General features: G+C 59.7%; 1 protein-coding gene across 1 annotated transcript; it reads left to right on the forward strand.

Moving 5' to 3' along the window:
- The first annotated feature begins 354 nt into the window (after positions 1–354).
- On the forward strand, positions 355–14,182 carry LOC141999287 (P2X purinoceptor 2-like). The gene is made up of 13 exons (XM_074972544.1): positions 355–413; positions 3,433–3,568; positions 6,081–6,152; positions 9,111–9,186; positions 9,346–9,442; positions 9,886–9,966; positions 10,963–11,101; positions 12,171–12,301; positions 12,418–12,508; positions 12,941–12,965; positions 13,242–13,307; positions 13,380–13,457; positions 14,169–14,182. The coding sequence occupies exons 1-11, from the start codon at positions 370–372 to the stop codon at positions 13,274–13,276; spliced, it is 927 nt and encodes a 308-aa protein (XP_074828645.1). The 5' UTR covers positions 355–369; the 3' UTR covers positions 13,277–13,307; positions 13,380–13,457; positions 14,169–14,182.
- The last annotated feature ends 13,484 nt before the right edge of the window (positions 14,183–27,666 follow it).

A 27,666-nucleotide genomic window follows, 5' to 3' on the forward strand; every position in this document is an offset into this window, starting at 1 on the left:
GAGATGGGAGGTGCTGCTACCATCAGTGAGGCTCAGAGCATGAACCTGCAGACGGAGAGAAAGGAGATCCCAGTATAAACCAGTATAACGGCAGCTTCAGAGCAGGCAGGAGCCGTGGAGATCCCAGAATAAACCAATACAGAGAGGCTGTTGCTGCTGTAGGACTGGGACCCTCCCAGTTCTCCCAGTATAAGGCAAGGGAGTGGAGATCCCATCTCAGCCCAGAGGCTTCCCTAGATCCTCCCCCTGCGGATGGAGGAGCCCCCGGCGAGGCGGCCCGGGGCCGTGGGCTGCCGGCGTTGCTTCTGGGAGTTCTGGAACTACGAGACCCCCAAAGTGATCGTGGTGAAGAACCGCAACCTCGGCATCATGTACAGAGGGGTGCAGCTGCTGATCCTGCTCTACTTCATCTGGTAGGTCCCTGGCTGAGCCAGCGTGTGGGTCTGGGAGAGATGGGGTGGGGAGAGCTGAGGGGGCAGGCAGAGGAACGCCAGCCTCAGCACCTGCACAGAGAACTGAGTGGGGGGCTGGATCCTCTGCTGCATTGGAGCCATTTGCTGATTTACACCAGAGAAGGATCAGGCCCAAGGATTGCTGTTCAATCCTTTCCTGTGCTGTTGAGGCATCAGTTCGCCCCATAACAAGGAAGAGACAGAGTGTGGTTAGATGCAGGAGGGAGGGGATGCCAGGTTCTGTCCAGCCCCACTACCATGAGCGTCCTGCTGGCCCCACAATGACATGGGGGGGGGTCTGGGATTAGGACAGGGTCCTGCAGCAGGTACTTTGTTAGCTGGGTGAGCCACATAGGTGCAACCAGAGAAAAAGAGTGGGGGTGTGTGTGTGTGGTGGAGGGAACAACAGGGAGTGTTTTATTCAACACAGAAGAGACAAGGCAGAAGGGGCAGCGTAGCCAGTCCGCCCTGGGCACATTGCTAGCACCAGCCCTTTTCAATATGGTTAAATCTTGCATCACTTTGCACCTACCCTTTCCGACTCCGGAAATATGAGAGCTGGTGAATAAAAGGCAATTATGGTTTGCAGGAGACTTTGGGGGTTTTAGTTTCCCATTAGCATGTTTTGTTTTCTTCCTCTCAATGACAATCCAAACCGGAACATTTTCCATTTGATCAAAACATTTTTGATAAAAATGTACAGGTTTCAAAAATCATTTCTCGTAAAAAACAAATCAGTTTTGGGAAAATCAAAAACTTTTTTTTGCCTTTGGAAAATCAAAAACTGAGCATCTTTTCCAAAAAGCAAAGCTTTTCACCAAACATTTTTTGGTTTGCATACCCCTTCCGCCGCCTCCCCCCCCCCGGGGGAATTTTGACTCAAATAAAAACGTGCGTGGGTTTGGGGTTTTTTGGCAAAAAATATTGTCTGACTCTAGTACAAATGTAGTAAAAGGATTAGTTCTTTTTCCTTTTCCCCTCTTTCCTTTGCTCTGCTCTGTCTCTCACACTCCAGTGCCCTCTCAATCTCCTTTTTCTAGATTGTTTAATAGTCATTTTCTCCTACTGTCCTGTCTATGTTGTGGTCTCTTCCTCCCTCCTTTAACTTTCCAGTTTCTTTTCTTCTCCCTCTTTTCATCCCGGACCATTCCCCTCTCTCACATCCCCCAGTCCCACTCTCTCTGAACTCTGCCCATCCTCACTTCCCTTTCCACTAAAAGCTCTCCCATCCCATGCACTCTCCTTCCCCACACCCAATCGCTCTCCTCTTTCCCACCCCCCATGTCACGCGCGCACATGCTGGTGAATGAGATCTCCCAGGAGGACAGTCGCACACACCGCTCAGCTGATCCGGAAACGATTGCCTTGTGGCATAGTTCAGCCCATGGCCAGTGCACTTCTCAGCCTCTCTGCCGAGTCTGCTCACCAGCGCAAAGCAGGGCTGGGAGTGTGTGACAGGGGTTCTGGAACAGAGACCCACCCACCTCCGCTCCAAGAGGCACCACCCAGCATCTGTTAGCTGGAAATAAGTCTGAACCCCGGCTGAGCGATCCAGGATTTCTGGTGACCTGCAGGCGAAAGGCTTCGCTAGCAGGGCCTTGAGACATCCCGGCCTGAAGAAGCACTAACTGTTACACTACCCAGAACGATGCTTGCTGTCTAGCCAGCTATTGAATGCAACCAGTAGGCCAGGGCCTGAGGGGGACCCAACACACCTGCTATTTGAGAGGTGGTCGGTAGCAGGATTCCAGGATCCTGTTCCTGGCTGTAGGAGCAGATTCATGCAGCGTCTCTCAATCGGTGCCATAGGGTCCCATCTGGCCTGGGAATCTATGAAAAGTTCCAGGCCCTGGATCAGTCAAACGCAGCCCGCACTGGTCTGGAGGTGTTTACAGTGTGAATCCCTGCCCTGGCCTAGTTCCTGGAGCTGTCTCTGGCCCCAAAGATCCTGCACTGGGACTCCCTTTTCTATGCCAGGACCCCTCCGGGACCCCCTCCCAGCTAGGTGAGATCCAGCCAGGCCCCTCCACCCATTTAGCAATATGGGATGGGCAGGGTAGTTACATACTGGTTTGTAGGGCCCAGAGTAAGAATCCCAGGGCTAACAGTTACACACAGCCCAATCAAGCACATAAATTGTCACATTACCTCTGTAAGGCACTGTGGCAAAGGGGTGAGACTTTCCCCCGTCCTAGCGAGACCTGGATTTTGTCCCGACCTGATGGGACCGTTGCGCCTTTCACTCCCTGGAGCTGTGACATGGGTGAGTGGCCAGGTCGGGGCCTGAGGGCTCGGTTAATAATGAGGGTTATGAAGGTCACAGAAGCACTAACAGCAGTTAGTAAATAGCCGAGGCTAGAGCCGTGGTCCCCTGGCTTGCAGGCCGGCTCCTCGCCCTAGGCTAGAGGGTCTATCTGCAAAGACCAGGGATTTCACCTGCCCTGCAGGCCGTGGAGACAGACCTGTCACATGCATGAGCCTCACCCAGACGGATGAGCCCTGGTGGGTGTGTGCAGGAACCCCCAACACCGACAGACCAGCTCCCCGGAGTCCCCAGCCACCCCCTTTCCTGGCTTCTCTCTGCCCCGCTCTCCCTAAGCCCATCACCACTCCCCACACAGCCGTCCATGCTCCCCTTCTCCCCAGGTTCTCTCGGCCCCCTCACTGGCTTCCGCTGGCCTCCTGTCACTGCCTGCTACTTCCTGGTGCTCCCAGGCCCCCGACGCCCTTGGTGTGGGCCGGGACCTGTGATGGGAAGGGGCTGGCTCCCAGGGGCTGGCTCCCAGGAGCTGCCTGGCACCAACAAGGCTTAGGGCGGGGGAGTGGATAATGCAGCGGTGCAGGGAGCATGGGGGTGGCACGTTGCCGGGGAGGGGGAGAAGCCCTTGTGTTTTGGATTCCCCAGCCATAGGGCAGGCAGAGGTGGGGGGATACGTTGCTGCTGGGGATGTATGTCCCTGATGGCTCCCCTGCCCCCCAGGTACGTGTTCATCATCCAGAAGGGCTACCAGGAGAGCGAGACGGGCCCCGAGAGCTCCGTGGTCACCAAGGTCAAGGGCGTCGCCCGCTCGCACAACAGGGTCTGGGACGTGGAGGAGTACGTCAAACCTGCCGAGGTGAGGCTGTGACGCTGCCCCCCCCATGCCCTGGAAGGCTGTGATCTGCCCCCCCTTCTGCGAGGCCCTGACACTACCACCCCACCCCCCCTGGCAAGGCTGTGATCTGCCCCCCGCTTCTGCGAGGCCCTGACACTACCACCCCACCCCCCCTGGCAAGGCTGTGATCTGCCCCCCCCTTCTGCGAGGCCCTGACACTACCACCCGCCTCCCCCGCCCCCCGGCAAGGCTGTGACGCTGCCCCCTCCGTGCCCCGCAAGGCTGTGATCTGCCCCCCTTTCTGGGAGGCCCTGACACGACCCCCCTCCCCCTGCCAGGCAAGGCAGTGACGCTGCCCCTCCCCCATGCACCCCACAAGGCTTTGATGTGGCCCCCCCACTCCCGTCTGGGAAGCCAAAGCACTGCCCCTCCCCCACAAACTCGCCCACTCCCACACAGGCTGTAAGAGCTCCTGCCTGGTGCCAGGTCCCCCTGGAAGCAACCAGACTGTGACAGCCCCCAGACAGGCGAGGGGGGGGGCTGCTCTGGGCACCTCGCTAACGCTGGCTGTGCCAATGCTGTGTGCCAGTGCTAATAACAGCACGTTGCCGACATATGACCAGCGCCCCCAGGGCCCCCGCTGAGCCCTGCACGGAGCTGGAGCCTGCACAGAGCACCCGTCCCTGCAACCCCCCCACCATTGCACCCCCAGGGCCCCCGCTGAGCCCTGCACGGAGCTGGAGCCTGCACAGAGCGCCCGTCCCTGCAACCCCCCCACCATTGCGCCCCCAGGGCCCCCGCTGAGCCCTGCACGGAGCTGGAGCCTGCACAGAGCGCCCGTCCCTGCAACCCCCCCACCATTGCGCCCCCAGGGCCCCCGCTGAGCCCTGCACGGAGCTGGAGCCTGCACAGAGCGCCCGTCCCTGCAACCCCCCCACCATTGCGCCCCCAGGGCCCCCGCTGAGCCCTGCACGGAGCTGGAGCCTGCACAGAGCGCCCGTCCCTGCAACCCCCCCACCATTGCGCCCCCAGGGCCCCCGCTGAGCCCTGCACGGAGCTGGAGCCTGCACAGAGCGCCCGTCCCTGCAACCCCCCCACCATTGCGCCCCCAGGGCCCCCGCTGAGCCCTGCACGGAGCTGGAGCCTGCACAGAGCGCCCGTCCCTGCAACCCCCCCACCATTGCGCCCCCAGGGCCCCCGCTGAGCCCTGCACGGAGCTGGAGCCTGCACAGAGCGCCCGTCCCTGCAACCCCCCCGCCATTGCGCCCCCAGGGCCCCCGCTGAGCCCTGCACGGAGCTGGAGCCTGCACAGAGCGCCCGTCCCTGCAACCCCCCCGCCATTGCGCCCCCAGGGCCCCCGCTGAGCCCTGCACGGAGCTGGAGCCTGCACAGAGCGCCCGTCCCTGCAACCCCCCCACCACTGCGCCCCCAGGGCCCCCGCTGAGCCCTGCACGGAGCTGGAGCCTGCACAGAGCGCCCGTCCCTGCAACCCCCCCACCATTGCGCCCCCAGGGCCCCCGCTGAGCCCTGCACGGAGCTGGAGCCTGCACAGAGCGCCCGTCCCTGCAACCCCCCCGCCATTGGGCCCCCAGGGCCCCCGCTGAGCCCTGCACGGAGCTGGAGCCTGCACAGAGCGCCCGTCCCTGCAACCCCCCCGCCATTGCGCCCCCAGGGCCCCCGCTGAGCCCTGCACGGAGCTGGAGCCTGCACAGAGCGCCCGTCCCTGCAACCCCCCCGCCATTGCGCCCCCAGGGCCCCCGCTGAGCCCTGCACGGAGCTGGAGCCTGCACAGAGCGCCCGTCCCTGCAACCCCCCCGCCATTGCGCCCCCAGGGCCCCCGCTGAGCCCTGCACGGAGCTGGAGCCTGCACAGAGCGCCCGTCCCTGCAACCCCCCCGCCATTGCGCCCCCAGGGCCCCCGCTGAGCCCTGCACGGAGCTGGAGCCTGCACAGAGCGCCCGTCCCTGCAACCCCCCCGCCACTGCGCCCCCAGGGCCCCCGCTGAGCCCTGCACGGAGCTGGAGCCTGCACAGAGCGCCCGTCCCTGCAACCCCCCCGCCACTGCGCCCCCAGGGCCCCCGCTGAGCCCTGCACGGAGCTGGAGCCTGCACAGAGCGCCCGTCCCTGCAACCCCCCCGCCATTGCACCCCCAGGGCTCCCTGCGCTGTGCCAATCCCCGTGTCTGCGCTGACTTGCCTGGTTGCCATAGGGAGCCCTTCCCACTCCCAGCAAGCCCCCGCGAGCCCCTAGAACCATGTGCCATGGGGCCAGCCCAGCGTGGCTCCTGGATGGGAAGTGGTGAAGGGACTGGCCCAGGCGGGGGGCAGGATTTACGAGCCCTCCCTTGCTTTGGAGTAAGGAGAGGCAGCTGGTTGCTCTCTTGCTGGCTGAGGCTGGCCGGGCGGATGCCCTCCAGCGCTGCAGGGCTCTCTCCAGCGATCTCACTCATTCCAGATCCAGCAGGGCACCCCAGTGGGGAAACAGGGGTGGGGGGCTCCATGGAAAACGTCTCTCTCTCCCTGTCGGCTCTGCAGGGCGGCAGCGTGTTCAGCATCCTCACCCGGGTGGAAGTCACCCACTCCCAGACTCTGGAGACCTGCCCCGAGGTGAGAGAGACAGACTGGGCTGTGTGGAGGGCATGGGTGGGGGATGGAGGCAGGGGGCCTGGCTGGCTGGGAGCAGCGAAATGATGCAGAGGAAGGAGGCTGGGTATGGGGGACTGGGGCATGTTTTCAGTTGGCCCATGACAGCCCCAGACCCACATTCCCATGAGCAGCACTTTCATAGAATCATAGAATCTCAGGGTTGGAAGGGACCTCAGGAGGTCATCTAGTCCAACCCCCTGCTCAAAGCAGGACCAATCCCCAATTAAATCATCCCAGCCAGGGCTTTGTCAAGCCTGACCTTAAAAACCTCTAAGGATGGAGATTCCACCACCTCCCTAGGTAACCCATTCCAGTGTTTCACCACCCTCCTAGTGAAATAGTGTTTCCTAATATCCAACCTAGACCTCCCCCACTGCAACTTGAGACCATTACTCCTTGTTCTGTCGTCTGCTACCACTGAGAACAGCTGAGCTCCATCCTCTTTGGAACCCCCCTTCAGGTAGTTGAAGGATGCTATCAAATCCCCCCTCACTCTTCTCTTCTGCAGACTAAATAAGCCCAGTTCCCTCAGCCTCTCCTCGTAAGTCATGTGCCCCAGCCCCCTAATCATTTTCGTTGCCCTCCGCTGGACTCTCTTCAATTTGTCCACATCCCTTCTGTAGTGGGGGGCCCAAAACTGGGCACAGTACTCCAGATGTGCCTCACCAGTGCCGAATAGAGGGGAATAATCACTTCCCTCGATCTGCTGGCAATGCTCCCACTAATACAGCCCAATATGCCGTTGGCCTTCTTGGCAACAAGGGCACACTGCTGACTCATATCCAGCTTCTCGTCCACTGTAATCCCCAGGTCCTTTTCTGCAGAACTGCTGCTTAGCCAGTCGGTCCTCAGCCTGTACCGGTGCATGGGGTTCTTCCGTCCTAAGTGCAGGACTCTGCACTTGTCCTTGTTGAACCTCATCAGATTTCTTTAGGCCCAATCCTCCAATTTGTCTAGGTCACTCTGGACCCTATCCCTACCCTCCAGCATATATACCTCTCCCCGCATTTTAGTGTCATCTGCGAACTTGCTGAGGGTGCAATTAATCCCATCATCCAGATCATTAATAAAGATGTTGAACAAAACCGACCCCAGGACCGACCCTTGGGGCACTCCGCTAGATACTGGCTGCCAACTAGACATGGAGCCATTGATCACTACCTGTTGAGCCCGAGAATCTAGCCAGCTTTCTATCAACCTTCTAGTCCATTCATCCAATCCAGACTTTTTTAACTTGCTTTGAGGGCATCTAGTGCAGACAAAGCCTCTGGAGCCCTTGGTCCCTGCCCGCAGAGCTGCACCAGGGATTGCTGCCTCCCCGGCCCTGCCCAGCCAGCTGGCTGCATAACGCCCACAGCCTCCGGGCCAAGGGTGATTGACAAGCAGGAGCACAGTGGCTGGTATGGTACCTAGACCAGCCCCCAGGCCGGGAGAGGGAGCAATGCCAGTTGCAGGGGATGGGAGCTGTGGTGTGTCTTTCAGCCAGAACTTGGCCTCTTTGGGTCCCGTCGCCCAGGCGTTCTGCTCGGCTTTGCCCCATTTCCACACCTGGGTCTGGGCTGATCTTGCTCAGCTCCCTGCTGCTGGCATAATAGAGAGTGCGGGGGGCAGAGGTCACCCAATGCGAGGGGCATCCCAGGCTGCAGGGGGTGGCTGAGGTGGAGGTGAGAGGGAGGGTGCTGGGTAGGGGGACTGGCTCAGTCCCATCGCTCCCCTCCCGCAGCTCTGCCCTCTTTGCAGGGCCCCAGAGGTCCCTTTCTGTGACGTTCCCCACTGGTGTTGTCTGGACCAGTGATCTCCTAGGCCACCCCAATCCTTGACTCTGGGAGCCAGACTTACCCTGCTCTGCTGTGAGAACCCCACTCCTGGGCTGTTCACGCACAGCCTCTGGCATGTCAGCTGCTCCCAGCTGCTTGCAAGCAAATGACACTAGCCAATATCTCCAGTCCCAGACACAACCCTGGGAACCTCCGTCTTGCAGTGTCCAGTTATGCCCGCTGGACACAGCAAGCTTATATAAGTTCGTCAGTTTAACGAAGAAATTGATATGTACCAGGCTTGTTCTCCCAAGGGGAGTCTCTGACACACTGCAAACCAAATGTGCTGTTTCAGGTAGAATAAACAAACAGATTTATTAACTATAAAGGTAGATTTAAGTGATTATAAGACAAAACATAACAAGTCAGATTTGGTCAAATGAAATAAAAGCAAAACGCATTCTAAGCTGAGCTTAACACTTTCAATGTCCTTAAAAACTTAGATTCTTCTCACCACAGGCTGGCTGGTTGCTTTTCAGCCAGGCTCTCTCCTTTGATCAGCGCTTCAGTCACTTGGTGGTGGTGGTGTCTGTAGATGTAGGTGGAAGAGAGAGAGCATGGCAAACATCTCTCCCTTTTATCATATCCTTTCTTCCCTCATGGCTTTGCCCCCCGCCCACCTCCTTCAGAGTCAGGTGAGCATTATTACCTCATCGCAGTCCCAAACTGCCCAAAGGAAGAGGGGTGACTCCCTCGAGAGTCTAACAGATTCTTTTGTTGCGTCCTAAGCCGGTGTCCATTGTTCCTGTGAGGCTGGGCTGGGTTTGTCCCATCCATGCCCTGATGAGGTGTGAACTGCCCCTCTGCTCTTGGAGAGTTTTTGCCTGGGTTTGCTTTATGCCATGAGGACACATTTTTAGCCTCATAACTATATACATGAAATTATAACCTATAACTTTACTGTAACAATTACTATAACATCACTCGAACAACCATGCTCAGTGCATCATGAGCCTTCCGAAGACACCCGACATGACAAACTTTGCATTGGATACCACACAATCATTTTACAAGGATGAACATGGGGGTGCTGGGTGTTCCCCTGAGGTACAGAGCGTCACACTCCCCTCTCCCGGTGACACCTTGGTTTCTGCCCCTGCAGAGCCTGGAGGTCCCTGACGCCGCCTGCAGCTCTGACAGCGACTGTGTGGCTGGGGAGATGGACATGCTGGGGAACGGTGAGTGAACAGTGCTGGCTGGCAGCTGGGATGGCGGCATGGGCACGGGTCAGGGACAGCTGGACACTGGCATTCAGCTGCCACAGAGCCAGAGGGAGGGCGGGGCCTGCCACCCCCAGGGGACGCGCTCTCAGTCCATCTGTCTGTCTGTCCCTGTAGGAGAAAGGACGGGGCGCTGCGTCCCCTATTACAGCGGGCCGGGGAAGACCTGCGAGGTCTCCGCCTGGTGTCCAGTGGAAGACGGACACACGGTCAGGTAGAGAAGGGGCTGCTGGGAGTGCAGGGGGACCTACAGACAGGGGGATGTTCATGGCCCCTGGGAAGGAGGCACAGCTGGGAGCCCCTCAGCCCTTCTCCTGCCCTGGGATGCCACCTAACCCTCACCCCAGCACCCAGCTCCAGTGGGACACCCCAGAGGGGGACAGAGCTGGGCAGGGAGGGGGTGCTAGCCTGGGGAGAGGCAGGACCCCCCCCTTCTCATCAGGGGTGAGTTAGCACCAGGAAAGAGGGGTGTCAACAGTGGGGGAGACACAGCACCCTCATGGTGAAGAAGGGACCTCCACATGCTTTGGGGTGATGGGGTTTTGGTTGTAGATGGGGGCCGTCACTTGTGGGGGTGGGGAGGATGATGCCTGGGGCTTGGGGGAGGAGGAACTCCCTGCCCAGTGAAGAGCTGACACTTGTTTCTGGCCTCGCCAGTGAGTCCCTGGGGAAGATGGCCGCGCAGTTCACCGTCCTGATCAAGAACAACATCCACTTCCCCCGCTTCGGATTCTCCAAGTATGGCTCAGCAGTGACCAGCGAGTGGCTGTGCCCCCCATGGTCTCACACCAACCGCCCCCCTTGGGGGAGGGTTAACAGGCTGTGCTGGTCAGGAACAGAGCCGGGACGGGGAGGAGGGAACGAGAACACTGGCGCATGGGCACCGGGGGGAGACATTGCCTGGGTGCTGCTCTGGGGGTGTGTGAGGAGGTGTGTGGTTTGTGTCTGCAGGGCCTGGTCAGCTGGCTGAATGATGCCAGGTTGACCATTGCTGCCATTGTGGTTGGGCCAGGGCACCGCAGACCAGCACATGCTAGAGATGAGTCTGTAGAGCACGGCTGTGGGGGTGTGTGTGTGCATGGGGGTGAGCGTGTGTGTGTGCAAATGGCTCTGTAGCTCTGTGTTTGTGCATCTGCAGGGGGGTGTATTTTAGGGTTGCCAGGTGGCCAGTTTTTGACCGGTCGAAAAGGGAACCTGGCAGTGTCCAGTCAGCACAGCTGATTGGATGCTAAAAGTGCGGTTACCTGCAGTTAGAGCAGCAGCTGCGGTTGGAGCCTGGGGCAGCTGCTCTCTTCTCAACTGCTGAGTGAGAGAACCCGGCTCCAGCCGCTCCGGCAGAGTGGTAGGTGCTGGCGCTGGCCGCAGGGGTGGGGGGAATCCTGTCCACTCCCTGCCTCGCTGTGCCCCGATTGGGCAGGCTCCACATCAGCTCCTCCCAGCCTGGCTCTGCAGGCAGCAGGTGAGTCCCGGGAGAGGGGGGAGCGAGCAAGGAGGGGGAGGTGGAGAGCAAGCGAAGGAGGAAGGGGGGAGAGCAGTAAGTGAGGGAGGGGCCTCAGGGGAAGAGGTGGGACATGGGGTGGGGCAAGGGTGTTCGGTTTTCAGCAATTAGAAAGTTGGCAACCCTGTGTTTGTGAGTGTGCACAGGTATTAGCAGCTGTGGGTCCCATGGGGGTCTGGGTTTGTTCATGTACATGGCGGGTGAGATACTCAGCAGCTCTCGGCGTGTCTCCTCAGAGGGAACGTGAAGGACGATAAGAACGGCTACCTCAAAGACTGCACCTTCAACGAGACCACTGACCTGTACTGCCCCATCTTCCGGCTGGGCTCCATTGTGGAGCAGGCAGGAGAGAACTTCACCGCGCTGGCTGACCAGGTACGCTGTGAGGGGAGGGGGGACCCTCACCTGGTGACAGTCTCTGGCCAGGTGTGGCCACTGCAGGGTCTCTGGTTGGGCTGGGTTCTCTCAGGGACATGGCTCTCAGGTCTCCCCCAAAGGAAGGCTCCAGCTCAGGCCCAGAGAATATCAGGGTTGGAAGGGACCTCAGGAGGTCATCTAGTCCCACCCCCTGCTCAAAGCAGGACCAATCCCCAATTTTTGCCCCAATCCCCTAAATGGCCCCCTCAGGGATTGAACTCACAACCCTGGGATTAGCAGGCCAATGCTCAAACCACTGAGCTATCCCTCCCCTCCGTCCTGCTGCTGCTCTTGCCTCCTGCACAGGAGTGTTCAGGGTCTGGGGGACTTGAGCAGGCGCCATGGCAGGAAGTTCCTGGCCGGCAGAGACCCTGTGGCGGGCTGCTGGGAAGCCGTCAGACAGGCAGCACAGGCCTGCAGGCAGCTCTGTGCGGAGCCCAGCATGTCGCTCAATCTGGCTGACCGCCCTGCGCCCAGCACTGCCCGGGTACCTGCAGGGGGCACCAGCTGCTGCAGGAGGGCCTGGCAGGTGAATGCCCTTTGGCCCACTGGCCATTCTCTGCCACTCCCCAGAGCCTTGTGCCATCCTGGCCTCTCTTCTCAGGATGCCCCCTACTGGGCAGTGGTCAGCCGCTGGGTCCCCTCTGACCCCAGAGCCACACGCTCGCTTTCTGAGTCCCCTCCACACACGCCCCCTGGGCCTGGATAGCCAGCTCCTTCGCGCTTCCCTCGCCTCAGCATGAGCCTGCCGGGCGCTGGGCTGAGCTGGGCTGGCAGGCAGCTCCCGGAGCCCGGCGGCTGCCCTCCGGTGCTGGGTGGGCCCTGCCGGGCGAGCAGGAGGGAAAGCGTCTGGCCGGACGGGCAGCAGGGAGATACGGGGAGCAGAGAGGGAAGCTCTGAGATGCAAGGAGGTCTGGGGGGGTGGGGGGAGCAACAGGCTGGAAGTCAGGACCCCGGGTGCTGCCCAGGGCGGCTTGAGGTCCTGCTAGAGGTGTGTTGGTCCTGCCCTGCTCTCTGTCTCCTGCAGGGCGGCGTTATCGGGGTGATCATAAACTGGAACTGTAACCTGGACCTGCCCGACTCTGCGTGCAACCCCAGCTATTCCTTCCACAGGCTGGATCCCAAGAGGATTCAGGTGTCTTCTGGCTACAACTACAGGTGACCTGTCCCCCTGTTCCTCTGGGGCGGTGAGCCCCAGGGCCCTGCAACACCCCTGCTCTCGGGCCTGGCCACTCCGCTCTGACTGCCCCTCATCCCCGCTCTCTCCTGCACAGGTTTGCCAAATATTACAACTGCAATGGGACGAACACGCGGAGCCTGATCAAGGCCTACGGGATCCGCATCGACGTTATTGTGCATGGCCAGGTGGGAAGAGAACCCTGCCCAGCACCCCTTTCCCCTGCACTGGGCCTGACTCTGCAGGGACCCTGCCCAGCACCCCCTCCCCCCCACTGGGCCTGGCACTGCGGGACCCTCCCCAGCGCCCCCTCCCCCACACTGGGTCTGGCTCTGCAGGGACCCTGCCCAGCGCCCCCTCCCCTGCACTGGCACTGCGGGACCCTGCCCAGTGCCCCCTCCCTTGCACTGGGCCTGGCACTGCAGGGACCCTGTGATGCCAGGCTGGGCCGAGTTGCTGACATTCACGAGTAGGGTGGCCAGATGTCTGGTAGGGGACCTGTTGGTGTCCAGTCAGATCTACTGACTGGACACCCAAAGTCCGGTTACTGCTGGTGAGGGAGGTGGAGAGGAGCCGGGTCATCGCTGGGGCTGCCTCCTACCTGCATTGGGCAGCTGCAGCTCCCAGCCCCGGCTCTGCAGACAGGTCCCTCCCCAGCCATGCAGGGATGGGGGAGAGGGAAAGAGCAGCGAGTGACAGTGGGAGGGGGAAAGAGGGGGTGGGGCCTCAGGAGGAAGGGGTAGGGAAGGGGCATGGGGGGGGACAAGGCGGGGCAAGGCCCAGGGGGAAGGGACGGGGTAGAGGCGGTGAGGAGTGCCAGGTTTTTAGATACTGTATTACAAAGTTGGCAACCCTAAGCCGCGGGGAACGGGTGGCAGGGGCTGATGAACGTGGTGCTGACAGCTCTGTTTTTCTGCCTAGGCAGGGAAGTTCAGCCTGATCCCCACCATCATTAACCTGGCCACGGCGCTGACCTCAGTGGGAGTGGTGAGTATGTCGTGCCCAGGGTGCTTGGCATGGGCCTCCCTCGGGCACTAACCCAGCTCTCCTGCTCCCCAGGGCTCATTCCTCTGCGACTGGATCTTACTGACCTTCCTGAACAAGAATGAGATGTACAGCGCCCGGAAATTCGATCAGGTACCATCCCGGCCCCTCGCTATGACCCTGCCCTGCTCCTGCCAGGGCTCTCCCTTCCCCAGGCCAAGAGGTGCCCTCATCCATGGGCACGGGGGAAGCGACTCACCATATCATACAGCAAGGCAGGGCAAAGCAGGACATAGGACCCAGGAGTCCCAGCACCCTGCTCTCACCACTAGAGTCCACCGCCTCCGCTGTGACTGGGCATCTCCAGGCTCAAGGGCAGTGAGGGAGTACCCAGGGGCACCTCCCCCTACGCTGAATTAAAGCTCAGCAGAGATCCTGTGCGTGCAGCGCGAGAGACCCCCACAGGGACCCTTGCTACCAGGGGAGGCTGGAGTGAGTGTGAAATTAGCACAGGCCTCAAGGGGAGACCCCGGAGAAGGGGGCCATGAGCCCTGCTGGGCAGGGATGGCTGGTGCCCTGCCCGCCCCAGCCCCCTTGCGCTGCAGCTGCTGTCACACATTGTGTTTCTGCCCATCACAGATGGAGCCGCGTGGCACCTCGCAAGCCAGTGCCCAGAGACCAGGCCGGATGGGCTCTCCCTGCCCTTGCTGGCTCTGGGCGTTCCTTGAGGGAGCTGGGCACAGCAGCCTGCCTGAGCCACCCCACGGGCCTCTTCCTGGCTGTTCACCATGCCCTGTGCCCTGGGGTGGGGCCGTGCAGCGAGGCCTGGGCACTAACTGCCCCATCTCTCCTCTGTTTGGCCAGGACAGGACCCCGGCGCCAGGCTGCAGTGGTAACGCCTGCACCACCCAGGCCTCCTCGCCAGCCAACCCCACGGGCCCCGGCCAGCTCTGAGCTGCTGCTGCCCGCCACCTGCTGCTGCGGCTGGACTGGAGAGCGGGGAGCCCCTGGCGGGGACACACAGGGCCAATGGGCAGGCTCAGTGGGGCTGCCCCCAAGTACTGACTGGAGGGGTGAGAACCCAGCGCTAGGCTGAAATCCCCTGGAGGCTGGAGTGCCAGGTGACCTGCCACGGGGGCAGCATGGGACAGGTACCAGCCCCACTCTACACCCCCTGCTCTGCCAGCACCAGCCCCTCCCGCAGTGAAGGTGCCCGGGGGCTGTGATGGGGCGACAGGTCGGCCCCAGGAGCCCAGTCGCAGAGAGGCTGGTCTGCAGGCTGCAGCCGCCTCCCCCGGCCCAGCTGGCTCTTTAACTCGCACTGACCCGGGGGTCGCTGGGGTCGCTGGGTGCCACGTGCTGAGGGGGAACAGAACCAGCAGGAAGCACATGGGCACTGTCCTTTCCTGGGGCATCACCTCTTCCCTGCTACTCTCCCCCTAAGGGAGCCCCCTGCCCCGCCCCGGGCTCCCCTTCCTCCACAGTTGCTGGAGTCTGCTCACCCCATGGAATTGAGGCTGTAAAACCTGGTAGCACTCTGCCATGGGCCACCCCCAAACCCAGCCATGCCCACTCATGATGTCAGACAAGCCACCACTCACAGGGCAGTTCCTCATCGCGTGATCACCATTCATCCTTCTGGCTGGCTTTGAGCAGCAGCAACTTAGTGAACGGTACTGACATTTGACTAGTCTTCATTAGGTTTCAGAGGTAACACAACATTGAGATGACCAGAGCACTTCACCCCTCTCAGAGCTGCTGTTTCAGTCTCTCTGCAGACTCCGGCAGAGCTCACAGCATCAGTGACACTTGGGTCATATTTTGGAGGGTTTTGTCACAATCATAAGGGCTAGAGATTTAATTTTGAGGGGGGGCCCTCAGGTTTTGGGGACCCCAGCTTGAGACACCTCATTTTCCAGGAAGTGCTGAGCCCCCATCTTGTGAAAAACAGCTCAGGCTGAGCCCCTGAAAATGGAGATGCCCCCAAATCACTAGTCACTGCTGAAGAGCGGGCTTGAGAGCGTAGCCTGGGGCACACAAACACAGGAACCAGACCAGCCCCCCCCAGAGACTCTCAGAGCTCACCTTAGGCCCTGAGCTGTCCCACGGGCTCTGCGTGGCTGGGGGGGCAGGGGCCCATGTGGTAATCAGGAGGGCTGTGAGGTGAGAGCCCGTCCCCTTTGTGCACCCTGACTGTGCAGCACGGCTAGGCCATAGGGTGGGCTGGCGCCTTGGCATGGCTGGAGAAGTGAGACCTGCCCAGGCAGGGCAGAATGGCTGGCTCGGCCCCCAGGGAAGCACTGTACCGGTGGGTGCTGCTGGTTGAGTTCACAGCCAGGCAAGGGCTGGTGGCACCAAGGCCGTGCTGGCCAAGCCGGCGGTATCTGATAGCGCTGGCACAAGGGGCTGTCCCACCATGCCTGCCTGCCCTCTCCCCCACCGCCCCGTCACTTTACCAAACAGCTAGGAAATGAACTCGGGCACACGGTGTTACTGGCCCAGCCAGGCGAGCTGGGGTCATCACCAGCGGGCCCTGCAGGCGCAGAGGCTCCCAGGAGGCTGATGGGCGCAATGCCTTGTGGTACAGATGGGCTAACTCCGAAGCTGCTTGGCGTGCCGTGAGCCGGGTGACGAGCTGCCCATGCGAGGCAGCCCGCATGGCTCGCTGGGTTCCCGGCGCTGTGGGCCTCTGGCCGGCTGCTTTCCTGGGGACAGTTGTGTTGTCACGTTACCCTGCCACTAACCCTCTCATGTCACTGTAACCGGGGAAAAGGACTGCCCTCTCCCCGCTCCAGACCTACCTCCGGCCCCCCATGGTCCTGCACTCAGGTGCCTACTGTCGACTCAAGCAGCCCTTGCTGGCTGTTCACCTCCTGGCCGTCCTTGTAGGGGAAACCCTCTGAACCATGTGCCGAGGAAGTGCCCAATGCCCAATGCAGTGGGAGTGACTCGGAGCCATGAGCCTGGCATCTGCTGGCATTTGCACTGGCTGGAATGGTGCTGAGCTGCTGCGAGAAGGGTCCAGCCGCGTGGCTCGGGAAACGGCACTAGGCTGGAATGGGGTGGTAACACTGGCTGTGGGGGGTGCTAGTGTCTCCTACTCCAGGCCCTGCCAGTCTCAGCCCAGGGGCTGGATGGCTGGGGCAGGAGTAGGGGCTGGGGAGTGTTCACAGCTCCCTTGCCTGGCCACCCCTCTCCCAGCAGAGGGCGCTGTAAGGAGCAGGGTAGGAGTGCTGACAGAGGGGGGGCAGTCCCGGTTCTCCAGCCTCTCCCAGCAGGGGGCGCTGTAAGGAGCAGGGTAGGAGTGCTGACGGGGGGGGCAGTCCCGGTTCTCCAGCCTCTCCCAGCAGGGGGCGCTGTAAGGAGCAGGGTAGGAGTGCTGACAGAGGGGGGGCAGTCCCGGTTCTCCAGCCTCTCCCAGCAGGGGGCGCTGTAAGGAGCAGGGTAAGAGTGCTGACAGAGGGGGGGCAGTCCCGGTTCTTCAACCTCTCCCAGCAGGGGGCGCTGTAAGGAGCAGGGTAGGAGTGCTGACAGAGGGGGGGCAGCCCCGGTTCTCCAGCCTCTCCCGGCAGGGGGTGCTGTAAGGAGCAGGGTAGGAGTGCTGACAGAGGGGGGGCAGTCCCGGTTCTTCAACCTCTCCCAGCAGGGGGCGCTGTAAGGAGCAGGGTAGGAGTGCTGACAGAGGGGGGGCAGTCCCGGTTCTCCATCCTCTCCCAGCAGGGGGTGCTGTAAGGAGCAGGGTAGGAGTGCTGACAGAGGGGGGGCGGTCCCGGTTCTCCAACCTCTTCCAGCAGGGGGCGCTGTAAGGAGCAGGGTAGGAGTGCTGACAGAGGGGGGGCAGCCCCGGTTCTCCAGCCTCTCCCGGCAGGGGGCGCTGTAAGGAGCAGGGTAGGAGTGCTGACAGAGGGGGGGCAGCCCCAGTTCTCCAGCCTCTCCCAGCAGGGGGCGCTGTAAGGAGCAGGGTAGGAGTGCTGACAGAGGGGGGGCAGTCCCGGTTCTCCAACCTCTTCCGGCAGGGGGCGCTGTAAGGAGCAGGGTAGGAGTGCTGACAGAGGGGGGGCAGTCCCTGTTCTCCAGCCTCTCCCAGCAGGGGGCGCTGTAAGGAGCAGGGTTGGAGTGCTGACGGGGGGGGGCAGTCCCAGTTCTCCAGCCTCTCCCAGCAGGGGGCGCTGTAAGGAGCAGGGTTGGAGTGCTGACGGGGGGGGCAGTCCCGGTTCTCCAGCCTCTCCCAGCAGGGGGCGCTGTAAGGAGCAGGGTAGGAGTGCTGACAGAGGGGGGGCAGTCCCTGTTCTCCAGCCTCTCCCAGCAGGGGGCGCTGTAAGGAGCAGGGTTGGAGTGCTGACGGGGGGGGGCAGTCCCAGTTCTCCAGCCTCTCCCAGCAGGGGGCGCTGTAAGGAGCAGGGTTGGAGTGCTGACGGGGGGGGCAGTCCCGGTTCTCCAGCCTCTCCCAGCAGGGGGCGCTGTAAGGAGCAGGGTTGGAGTGCTGACGGGGGGGGGCAGTCCCAGTTCTCCAGCCTCTCCCAGCAGGGGGCGCTGTAAGGAGCAGGGTTGGAGTGCTGACGGGGGGGGCAGTCCCGGTTCTCCAGCCTCTCCCAGCAGGGGGCGCTGTAAGGAGCAGGGTAGGAGTGCTGACGGGGGGGGCAGTCCCGGTTCTCCAGCCTCTCCCAGCAGGGGGCGCTGTAAGGAGCAGGGTAGGAGTGCTGACAAAGGGGGGGCAGTCCCGGTTCTCCAGCCTCTCCCAGCAGAGGGCGCTGTAAGGAGCAGGGTTGGAGTGCTGACGGGGTGGGGGGCAGTCCCGGTTCTCCAGCCTCTCCCAGCAGGGGGCGCTGTGGGGAAGGCTGCGATAGCCGCATCTATTAGCAGCAATGACAGAACGCTGCCCCGTGCCATGACAGGCTCACGGGCGAGCACGTAGCTGCCAGAACCCTGAGGTCCTCCAGAGAGAGGTGCCAGGCAGGACGGCGCAGGCCCCACGTGGCCCGTACCCAGAGAGAGGGGGGAGGGCATAGGCCACATGACCAGATGCCAGGCAGCTGGGTGGGTTGGGTTGGGTTGGGAGCATGGTGATGCTGGGGCATGGGAGTGGGCTGGGGGGGAGGGCGGGGCAGATTCTGGATCATTGCATCATCTCCCCAGGTCCTTTCCAGGGGCTGGTGCCCAGCCCCATACCCTACACCAGCGGGGCCATACAGGAGTACTTTCCTTTACCGGAGTGTCCCGATCCCCAGAGAGATCAGGGCCCCACTGGGCTAGGTGCTGCAACCTCCCCGGCTCGCTTCTACTGCATCTTCATGGAGCTCTCAAAGCATCCATGGGGCAGGTGAGCTGGGTGCTGGGAACTCTCTGCTCAGTGTGGCTGCAACATGGCAGGTGTTTATGGGCCCATCTACGCTACCGAGCTGTGAAGTGTGGCTGTGGTGTGGCCCAGCCAAGCACTGAGCTGGTTTGCTTGGGCCTTGCCCCCGTTGCTACCCCTAGCTCAGCTCAGCCGCTGGGAGCTGTGGAGGGGCTGCAGGCGCATGGTGCAGGAGGCCACAGGGGCACGACCAGCCTGGTGCACGGCTCTTGCTCTGAGCAGGGCTGGCCAAGGTGAAGGTAGCCACCTGCAGCCCGAGCCCGTGTTGTGATGCAGTGGGCGGCTCTCAGGTTCCTCACCCTGCTGCACGGGGCCCAGCAGCATGTAGCACCCTGCCTGCCAGCCTGGGACAGGAAGTGCAGAAAGACGCTGCCCCCAGCTGGACAGTGCAGGGAAAGCCATCAGAGCGACTGCAGCTGCCCCAGCTGATGCCCGACTCACCAGACAGCCCCGAGCCAGGGCTGCCGTCACGTCTGCCCTTGTGATGGCATCACATGCCTGATACACCCCTGTGCCTCCTTTTGACTTGCATCTCCCCCAGCTTCCACTCAGCGTGGGCTGCTGGTGCCACTAAGTGCCCGGCCAGCACGCTAAGTCAATTAGAAAGAGACTTGGAGGTTATTGAATCAGAGCAAGCGGGGTGGGGGAGAGGTTCTGAGCATAATCACATTTTCTGGCTCTTCTGTTTCTTCTGTTTCTGTGGCAAATCCCAGTGCATTAGCAGGTTCCCGCTGTGACCTCTGGCTCCAACCCGGGAGGCAAAGGCATGGGCCGGGGCAGCCAGAACCCAGGGCTGGCTGCTGGCAGCTTGGCTTCACTAACACGGCTGGGCCCCCCAGTCCCCTGCAGGATTGGGCAAGGGTTAGGGGTGGGAACATTCCCGGGGGTGGGGGGGCACACTCAGGGCTGCCAAGCCCCATGGGCCCATTCGAGGAGATTCCCGGAGCCAGCTGGAGATGGGGACGGAAAATGGACTGGACAGGGAGGGGAGAGGAGAGGTCTTTTTGCTGTTAAAGGCATCCAGGGTCAGCTCAGCTGCCCTGGGAAGAGGAGAGTGAGGAGACCAGGGCTTTGTTCCAAAGAGTGCCCAGGGTCAGGTCAGAGATGATGCACCAGGCTGGGGCTTGGGAAGGGGGCCAGGAGCAGAAGCTGGGGGATCTATTCCGGGAGGTTTCATTTGATGATGTAATGGCATTAATGTCTGACCTACTGTGCTCTGAACCTCACTCCAGAGCCATCATTCTGCCTTTGGAGGAAACAAGGAGCATCGGATGAGTCATAATTTCACATTTTAAGCATATTGCACAAATAAACAAGACTGCAAAATCTCAGTTGTAATGTGAACCTTATTTATAAATAGCGAGATGAGGTTTAGGTGCCTTTGCTTGTTAATGCACGTTTAAATGGGTCGGGTTTCAGAGTAGCAGCCGTGTTAGTCTGTATCCGCAAAAAGAAAAGGAGTACTGGAAATGGCCCACCTTGATTATCACTACAAAAGGTTTTTTTTTCTCTCCTGCTGGTAATAGCTCACCTTACCTGATCACTCTCCTTACAGTGTGTATGGTAACACCCATTGTTTCATGTTCTGTGTGTATATAAATCTCCTCACTGCATTTTCCACTGAATGCATCCGATGAAGTGAGCTGTAGCTCACGAAAGCTTATGCTCAAATAAATTGTTTAAAATGTGTGCGTGCATACCGGCCTGGGCATTAGTTAATGCCATTATTTTAAAATACAGAGAATACAATAGCATAACCTTAGAAAATGAGAGATACAACAAAAACTCATTGATTAGCCTTATGAATGGAAAACGCTTGACGACACTGTCATGGAGTCCCTGGGCGATGCTCTGGAACTGCTCCCTACGAAGCCAGTCAGGACTCTGGGGAAATCTCCTCTCTGGGAGCAGCTTGTCTGCAGGGCAAAAAAGCTCACACAACTTCCACCTTCCTGGGTCTGTCCTTGGAGCATTCAGCATCCTCTGCTCCTCCGTGCGCTTCCCACAGCGAGTCCGCCCAGGTGGGGTCCTGGGAAGCCAGAGGGTCCTGCCCCCCAACTCCGCAGTCAGACGGGACTCTCAGCCAGCCAGTAAAACAGAGGGTTTATTAGATGACAGGGACATGGTCTAAGACAGAGCTTGTAGGTGCAGAGAACAGGACCCCTCAGCCGGGTCCATTTTGGGGGGCAGTGAGCCAGACAACCCATCTGCACTTCACTCCATGTCCCCAGCCAGCCCCAAACTGAAACTCTCTCCAGCCCCTCCTCCTCTGGGCTTTGTCCCTTTCCCAGGCCAGGTGGTCACCGGATTCCTTTGTTCTCCAACCCCTTAGCTCTCACCTTGCGGGGGGGGGGGGGCCCAGGCCATCAGTTGCCAGGAAACAGGGTGTCGGCCATTCTCTGTGTCCAGATCCCTGCACATACCTGTCCTCTAGGGCTCTGCAATGATCATACACCCTTATCCCACCACCTAGATACTTAAGAACTGCATAGGGGAAACTGAGGCACCCCCACACTATTCAGAGGAAACATTAAGAACAGTCCCGCTTCATCACAGACACACAATGCATTTGGTTGTAAATTCATCGACTTTGTAAAGCCAGGTTTTATAGTCAGGGTTTTCATTGTAACACCACCAGGACTTTGTCTTTTTGATGGGCCTTTCAGAACTGCTCTGTTCTGATGAGCCCTCACCACCATCCATGGCTGGTCTCGTTTTTTGAACGTGCGAGGCCGTTGTAGCGTAGTGTAGACCTAAGCACCGTGAACGTGCCTGTGTGGCTCAGTTATGTGCACAGGCTTTACGGCATGACAAAGCCGCAGCCACACAAGGTAAAGAAATGCACGCACGGTGCAACTGTTGGGCAGGCAAATGCACCTCACGCTGGCATTTTACACACCGGCTGGCCTACTGTATAAATGGGAGGAGTCCGGTGGCACCTTAAAGACTAACAGATTTATTTGGGCATAAGCTTTTGTGGGTAAAAAACTCACTTCTTCAGATGCATGGAGTGAAAATTACAGCTGCAGGCATTATTATACTGACACCTGAAGAGAAGGGAGTTACCTCACAAGTGGAGAACCAGGGCTGACGGGGCCAATTCAGTCAGGGTGGATGTGGTCCACTCCCAATAACTGATGAGGAGGTGTCAATACCAAGAGAGGGAAAGTTGCTTTTGTAGTGAGCCAGCCACTTCCAGTCCCGATTCAAGCCCAAATGAATTGTAGCTCTGCAGTTTCTCTTTGAAGTCTGTTTTTGAAGTTTTTTTGTTGAAGGATGGCTACTTTTAAATCTGTAATTGAATGTCCAGGGAGATGGAAGTGTTCTCCTACTGGCTTTTGTATGTTACCATTTTTGACGTCCAATTTGTGTCCATTTATCCTTTTACGTAGAGACTGTCCGGTTTGGCCAATGTACATGGCAGAGGGGCATTGCTGGCACATGATGGCGTAGATCACATTGGTAGATGTGCAGGTGAACGAGTCCCTGATGGTGTGGCTCATGTGGTTGGGTCCTCTGACGGTGTCGCTAGAGTAGATGTGGAGGCAGAGTTGTCCGATGAAGTGAGCTGTAGCTCACGAAAGCTCATGCTCAAATAAATTGGTTAGTCTCTAAGGTGCCACAAGTCCTCCTTTTCTTTTTGCGGATACAGACTAACACGGCTGTTACTCTGAAACCTTTTACAGGGATAGGTTCCTGAGTTAGTGGTTCTGTGGTGTGGTGTGGTGTGCAGTTGCTTGTGAGTATTTGCTTCAGGTTGGGGGGCTGTCTGTAAGCGAGGATTGGCCTGTCTCCCAAGATCTATGAGAGTGGGGGATCGTTTTCCAGGATAGGTTGTAGATTGTTGATGATGTGCTGGAAAGGTTTTAGCTGGGGGCTGTATGTGCTGGCCAGTGGTGTTCTGTTATTTTCCTCGTTGGGCCTGTCCTGTAGTAGGTGACTTCTGGGTACCCTTCTCGCTTGGTCAATCTGTTTCCTCATTTCCCCAGATGGTATTATAGTTTTAAGAATGCTTGATAAAGATCTTGTAGGTGTTTGTCTCTGTCTGAGGGACTGGAGCAATTTTGGTTGTATCTTAGGGCTTGGCTATAGACAATGGATTGTGTGATGTGTCCTGGATGAAAGCTGGAGGCATGTAGGTAGGCATAGCAGTCAGTAGATTTCCGGTATAGGGTGGTGTTTATGTGACCATCACTTATTTGCAATGTAGTGTCCAGGAAGTGGATCTCTTGCGTGGACTGGTCTGGGCGGAAGTTGATGGCGGGGTGGAAATTATGGAAATCCAGGTGGAATTCCTCAAGGGCCTCCTTCAGATGATGAAGATGTCATCAGTGTAACACAAGTAGAGTAGGGGCACTAGGGGACGAGAGCTGAGGAAGCGTTGTTCTAAGTCAGCCATAAAAATGTTGGCATGCTGTGGGGCCATGCGTAAATGGGATTCACCATTCTCAGACTGCCCTAGGATTTGTCTCCCGGGGGGCTCTCAGCAGCCTCCTGGAGATTTGTATGTAATTCCTGGAGACTCAAGGGCAGTCCTGGGAGGTTGGAAACCTGGTTAGGATCCCAACATGGAACTGGCACCCTGGCTGCTGCCCTGCAGGAATCTCTACAGCTCCCACAGGCCTGGCTGCCTGCAGCATGGGGCCCTCTAGCCTCCTCCCTGAAGCTGCTGTCTGGCCACCCCTGGGAGCAGGAGACTCGTGCTGCAGTAACACATGGCCGGTTGCCTGCACCTGCCCTGTCAGCTGGGCCCAGCAGCTCCCAGCCAGGCCTCAGGCTGCGCTAGACACTATGCTAGGGTGTCTCTCCAAGGCCCTGATACCACTCAGAACAGTAGCTGGAGACAGCGTCGCCCACACTGTCTCCCTAGCTCCCCTGTTGCCCCACATGCCCCAGACCCGGCTGGGGCCGGTGAGCAAGCAGCCCCACACTGATCTCTGGCTCACCCCAGAGTGAGGGGCAATCTTGCTGCACCAGGTGGCCACAGGCAGGGGATCCCTGAGACCCTTCAGCGCTGGCCAGAGGGAAGTGACCAGGCCCCCAGCTGTGGCCCAGGCTCTCTCCATCCCCGCCCCTGGCTGCCCAGCAAGTGTCCAGTCCCATCCCTGATTGCACTGGTCTCCTCCGGCAGCACATAGGAGCTGCCCAGAGCCACCCCCCCACACGCCCCGTATCTCAGCCCTCGGGGGGGCAGCGCGGAGCCAAGCCCAGCTGGCAGGGTGGGTTGTGCCCTAGAAGAGGAGCTAGGAGCGTGTGTGTAACTCACCAACCTCGCTAACCACAGCCCCAGCGGGTGCCCACCTGCCAGAATCTCTTTCCCAGAAAGGGAGGTCAGCGCCTTCCGCTAACTCGATTCCATGGTGCAGCAGGCCCATTAGGGTCGGGTTTCCCTGCACTGTCCAGCCAGCTCCAGTTTCCTGATTCCTGCCAGGGGAGCTAAGGAGCTGCAACTACACTGATTAATGGGCATCTGGCCCTTGCAAGAGGTGCTCCCTGCCCCTTCCTTCGGCTCACAGCCCCATCCCGCAGAAGCTCGTCGCGGTGGGATCACACATGTGGGTTTGCAGCGACAGGCCCGTCATTAGGATGGCCTGGGATCTGCTCGAAGCCCCCTGGCTGTCCTCTGCTCCTGCATGGCTGGGCTCTGCCTCAGTACAGATCGGGGGGACGAGGTACAGAGCCTGGGTACAGGAGGGGGCAGTGCCAGCTGGGATGAAACTGACACGCCAAAGGTTTCACTCAAAGCGGCTTCTCGCCCCAAAGGAGCAGTGGCCGCAGGGCAGCAGCTCTGAGTGTTTATTTTCTTTAATGAAAAAACCAGGAAGGCCCATTTTCCAGGGGACAGTGTTGGCTCCTGAAAAAAAGCCCCTTTGAACACCCGCCAGTAAAATATCAGAGAAGCTGGGGGACATTTTCTGAGACTTCAGAATTGTTTCCAAATTTCCCACAAACAACAGCTGATTTCTGAGCAGCTCTAGAAATGGCAGCTCCTTCCTGCCCTCATCCCATCCCCAGGGAGTGGGTTTGCCATAGGGGTTTGCTTTAGGAGGACAGGGGCTTGGCTTTCCACGACCAAGCTGGGGCAGCCCAGCGGAAGTGAGCGGGGTAAGGAATTAGGGAGCAGGAATGGGAGGGTCCCTGCAGACTGTTTTCATAACACAAGGTGGGGCTGGGTGGGGTGAAACTGGCCACAAATACCTGGGCACGTGGCTGGCCAAAGAGCGATAAAGTGGGTCGCAAAGGGGGTGGGGGTGGCACAGAGTCTGGTGGCTGAAAGGGAGTGGGACACACAAGATGTTAGTCACATGCACGGATGGGAGGCGCTCAGAGACTCCGGTGATGGGAACCTACAGACCAGATCATTCCCAGGCCAGGCTCCGGCACCAGACAAACAAGGCTGCAAAAAGAAAAGGAGTACTTGTGGCACCTTAGAGACTAACCAATTTATTTGAGCATAAGCTTTCCGACGAAGTGAGCTGTAGCTCACGAAAGCTCATGCTCAAATAAATTGGTTAGTCTCTAAGGTGCCACAAGTCCTCCTTTTCTTTTTGCGAATACAGACTAACACGGCTCTTACTCTAAAGGCTGCAAAAACAGATCAGCAGCTCCTCCTGCTGGCTACCATCTGGAAATGCAGGGCAGTCCCACCAGCTGCCCGTTAGCTGTCCCAGCTCCCCAGCCCAGTGCCCCGCACCCCTGGCTGGCTCTGCCCCACGGCCTTTGCAAAGGATTCTGCATGCAGCTGCAGAGGGGGAGCAGGGCACGAGTTGGGGAAGCCAGTCTCCACTTCCAGGAGTGTTTTTAACATCTAACCTCCCCTACCCCTCCACCCTGAGTCAACAGCCCCACTCCAGCCAGTTGGGCTGGATGGCACCATGCCTGGCATGAGCCAAGTGGTTTCTCAGACCAGGTTCCAGTGGGACAGGCCACCCCACTTGCTAATACTGGGCATTAATCAGCCCTGGCAGTGCCAGTCTCAGCAAAGGCTCAGGATGGACCAGGCTAGAGCAAAGCACCCTTCCTGACTAGGCAGAGCCACCCGGGGGGAGGGGCACACAGGGAGGAAGCTTACAAAGCCCCCACGGCTGGTGCACCTGCCCTGGGGGTTAATGGCTGATGCTTACACTGTGAGCCCAGCACCATCACTGTCCTGACTACAGCTGCAATAGCTTCCCCATCACAAGCCCTAGCTCGGCCCCAGGGCTCTTCAGCAGCAGAGCTCAGAGCACTTCACCAAGGTCAGCAGCATTAGCCTCACTTTATAGATGGGGAAACTGAGGAAACAAGGCAAGGCCCTGTACCTTGGGCACAGGCTGGGGCGCCCATGAAGATGGGCAGAGGCTGCTGCATGAGGACAAGCCTAGGGCCCGGGCAGCCTGTGCAAAGAATGGAAACACCCAGACCTGCAGCTTCCACTAGAAGAGCTCTGTCGGGGGTAGCTCAGGCTGGAGCAAACAGAGCAAATCCTCCTGCAGCCCAGGCTGGACGAAGCCACGTGCCCGTGCACCCGGCCACTGGGGACAGGGTCCAGGAGTCAGGAGCCGACCTCCCATGGCCAGTGTCCCCCTAATTTTTCCCACCCACGTGTGGAATGAATTTTATTTTGTGCACCAATATGGAGATGATATGTGCACCAATATGAAGGTCACGTGTCACACAACAAAATTCATGTGGTAGGGATAGGGCTGAGGGGGTTCAGTGTGTGGGAGGGAGCTCAGGGCTGGGGCAGAGGGATGGGGTGCAGGGAGTGAGGGCTCCGGCTGGGGGTATGTGGGCTCTGGGGTGGGGCCAGGGATGAGGGGTTTGGGGTACAGGCTGCCCCAGGGCTACGGCAGGGAGAGGACTCCCCCCAGCTCTCTCTCCCTGCAGCAGCATCTGGGCTGGGACTGTGGGATAGTGCCCCTCCCCCAAACCACGGCCACTCCCAGGCTAAGTTGGGGCTGGGGGAGGGGTGCGGTGGTTGCGGCAGGTTGAAGACAGGCCTAGGTAGGGGCCAGGGGAGGGGTGCCCTAACTATGGCAGGTCCTGGCAGGGCGGGTTCCCTGAGCTCCTGCGCAGCGCTTAATAGGCTGCTGCACAGCTGCGCAGTTTACAGGGAACTTAGCCCATGGCTCCTTGGCCCGGGGACTCTCCTGGGAGCAGGGGATTTTATGGCCCCGCTCAAGCACCCAGGCGTGCAGAGCCCGGAGCTGGGGCCCAGCCCCTCAGAAGAGCACTGCAGTCCTGCCCTGCCCAGGGAAAGCAACAGAGCAGTAGGTCAGGCTAGGCTGCGGAAGCAGCTAGCATCCTGGGGAGGGTGGCCTGCTGGCGTGGGGATGGGCACGGCCGGGTAGCTGGGATAGCAGGTGCCATGACAGCTGGCAGGGGGACATGAATCAGTCACCACCCCTGTACACCTTGGTACCCGAGATGGAACCAGGAGATCAGCCTGCAAGTGTGAACTAGGCCCTGCCCCCAACCCCCTCGGCCAATCAGAGCACAGAGACTTGTTCCCTTCTGTCCTGCCCCCATATATTCACATCCTGCCCATTCTGTGGGGGTGGGGCAGATTAATCACTCAGCCCCTCACCCACGTGCTGGTTGAGGGCCTGGCCCCCAGGAGGACAGTGCTGCTGCAGTTAGACCGAAGGCCCAGTAACTGCCGTGTGCAGCAGGGCCGGGCTCTCCAGTGCCACGTCACCAGTGTTAACATATGGCCAATGGCCCCGATCCTCTGTGGGGCAGCTGCCTCTCCTCCCTTCCGTACCAGGGATGCAGCCCAATTTACCCTACAGGGAGCTGGCCCTCTCCCCCCACTGCCAGCCCCCATTCTGGGTCCATACCATTGCACAGCCACTTTCAACACTGCACTACCGGGCCGAGCAGGTAGGAGTTAAGGCTGGCCATGCCCCTGAGCTGGGGGAGGGGAGGGCACTCTGCCTGGGTGGAGTGTGACACATGCACGCGCTGCCCCCCGCCTGCCCCCAACAGCCCGGCACTCGTCATAGCAACTCTTTATTCACAGAC

Source organism: Natator depressus, chromosome 15 (assembly GCF_965152275.1).
Source record: "Natator depressus isolate rNatDep1 chromosome 15, rNatDep2.hap1, whole genome shotgun sequence".
Lineage (NCBI taxonomy): Eukaryota > Metazoa > Chordata > Testudines > Cheloniidae > Natator > Natator depressus.

Coding starts and splice junctions, on each gene's coding strand:
- LOC141999287 (XM_074972544.1), top strand. CDS start 370: ATGTACAGAGGGGTGCAGCTGCTGATCCTGCTCTACTTCATCTG. Junction 9,967..10,962: donor CCCCGCTTCGGATTCTCCAA/GTATGGCTCAGC, acceptor GTGTCTCCTCAG/AGGGAACGTGAAGGACGATA. Junction 12,302..12,417: donor TCTTCTGGCTACAACTACAG/GTGACCTGTCCC, acceptor TCTCCTGCACAG/GTTTGCCAAATATTACAACT.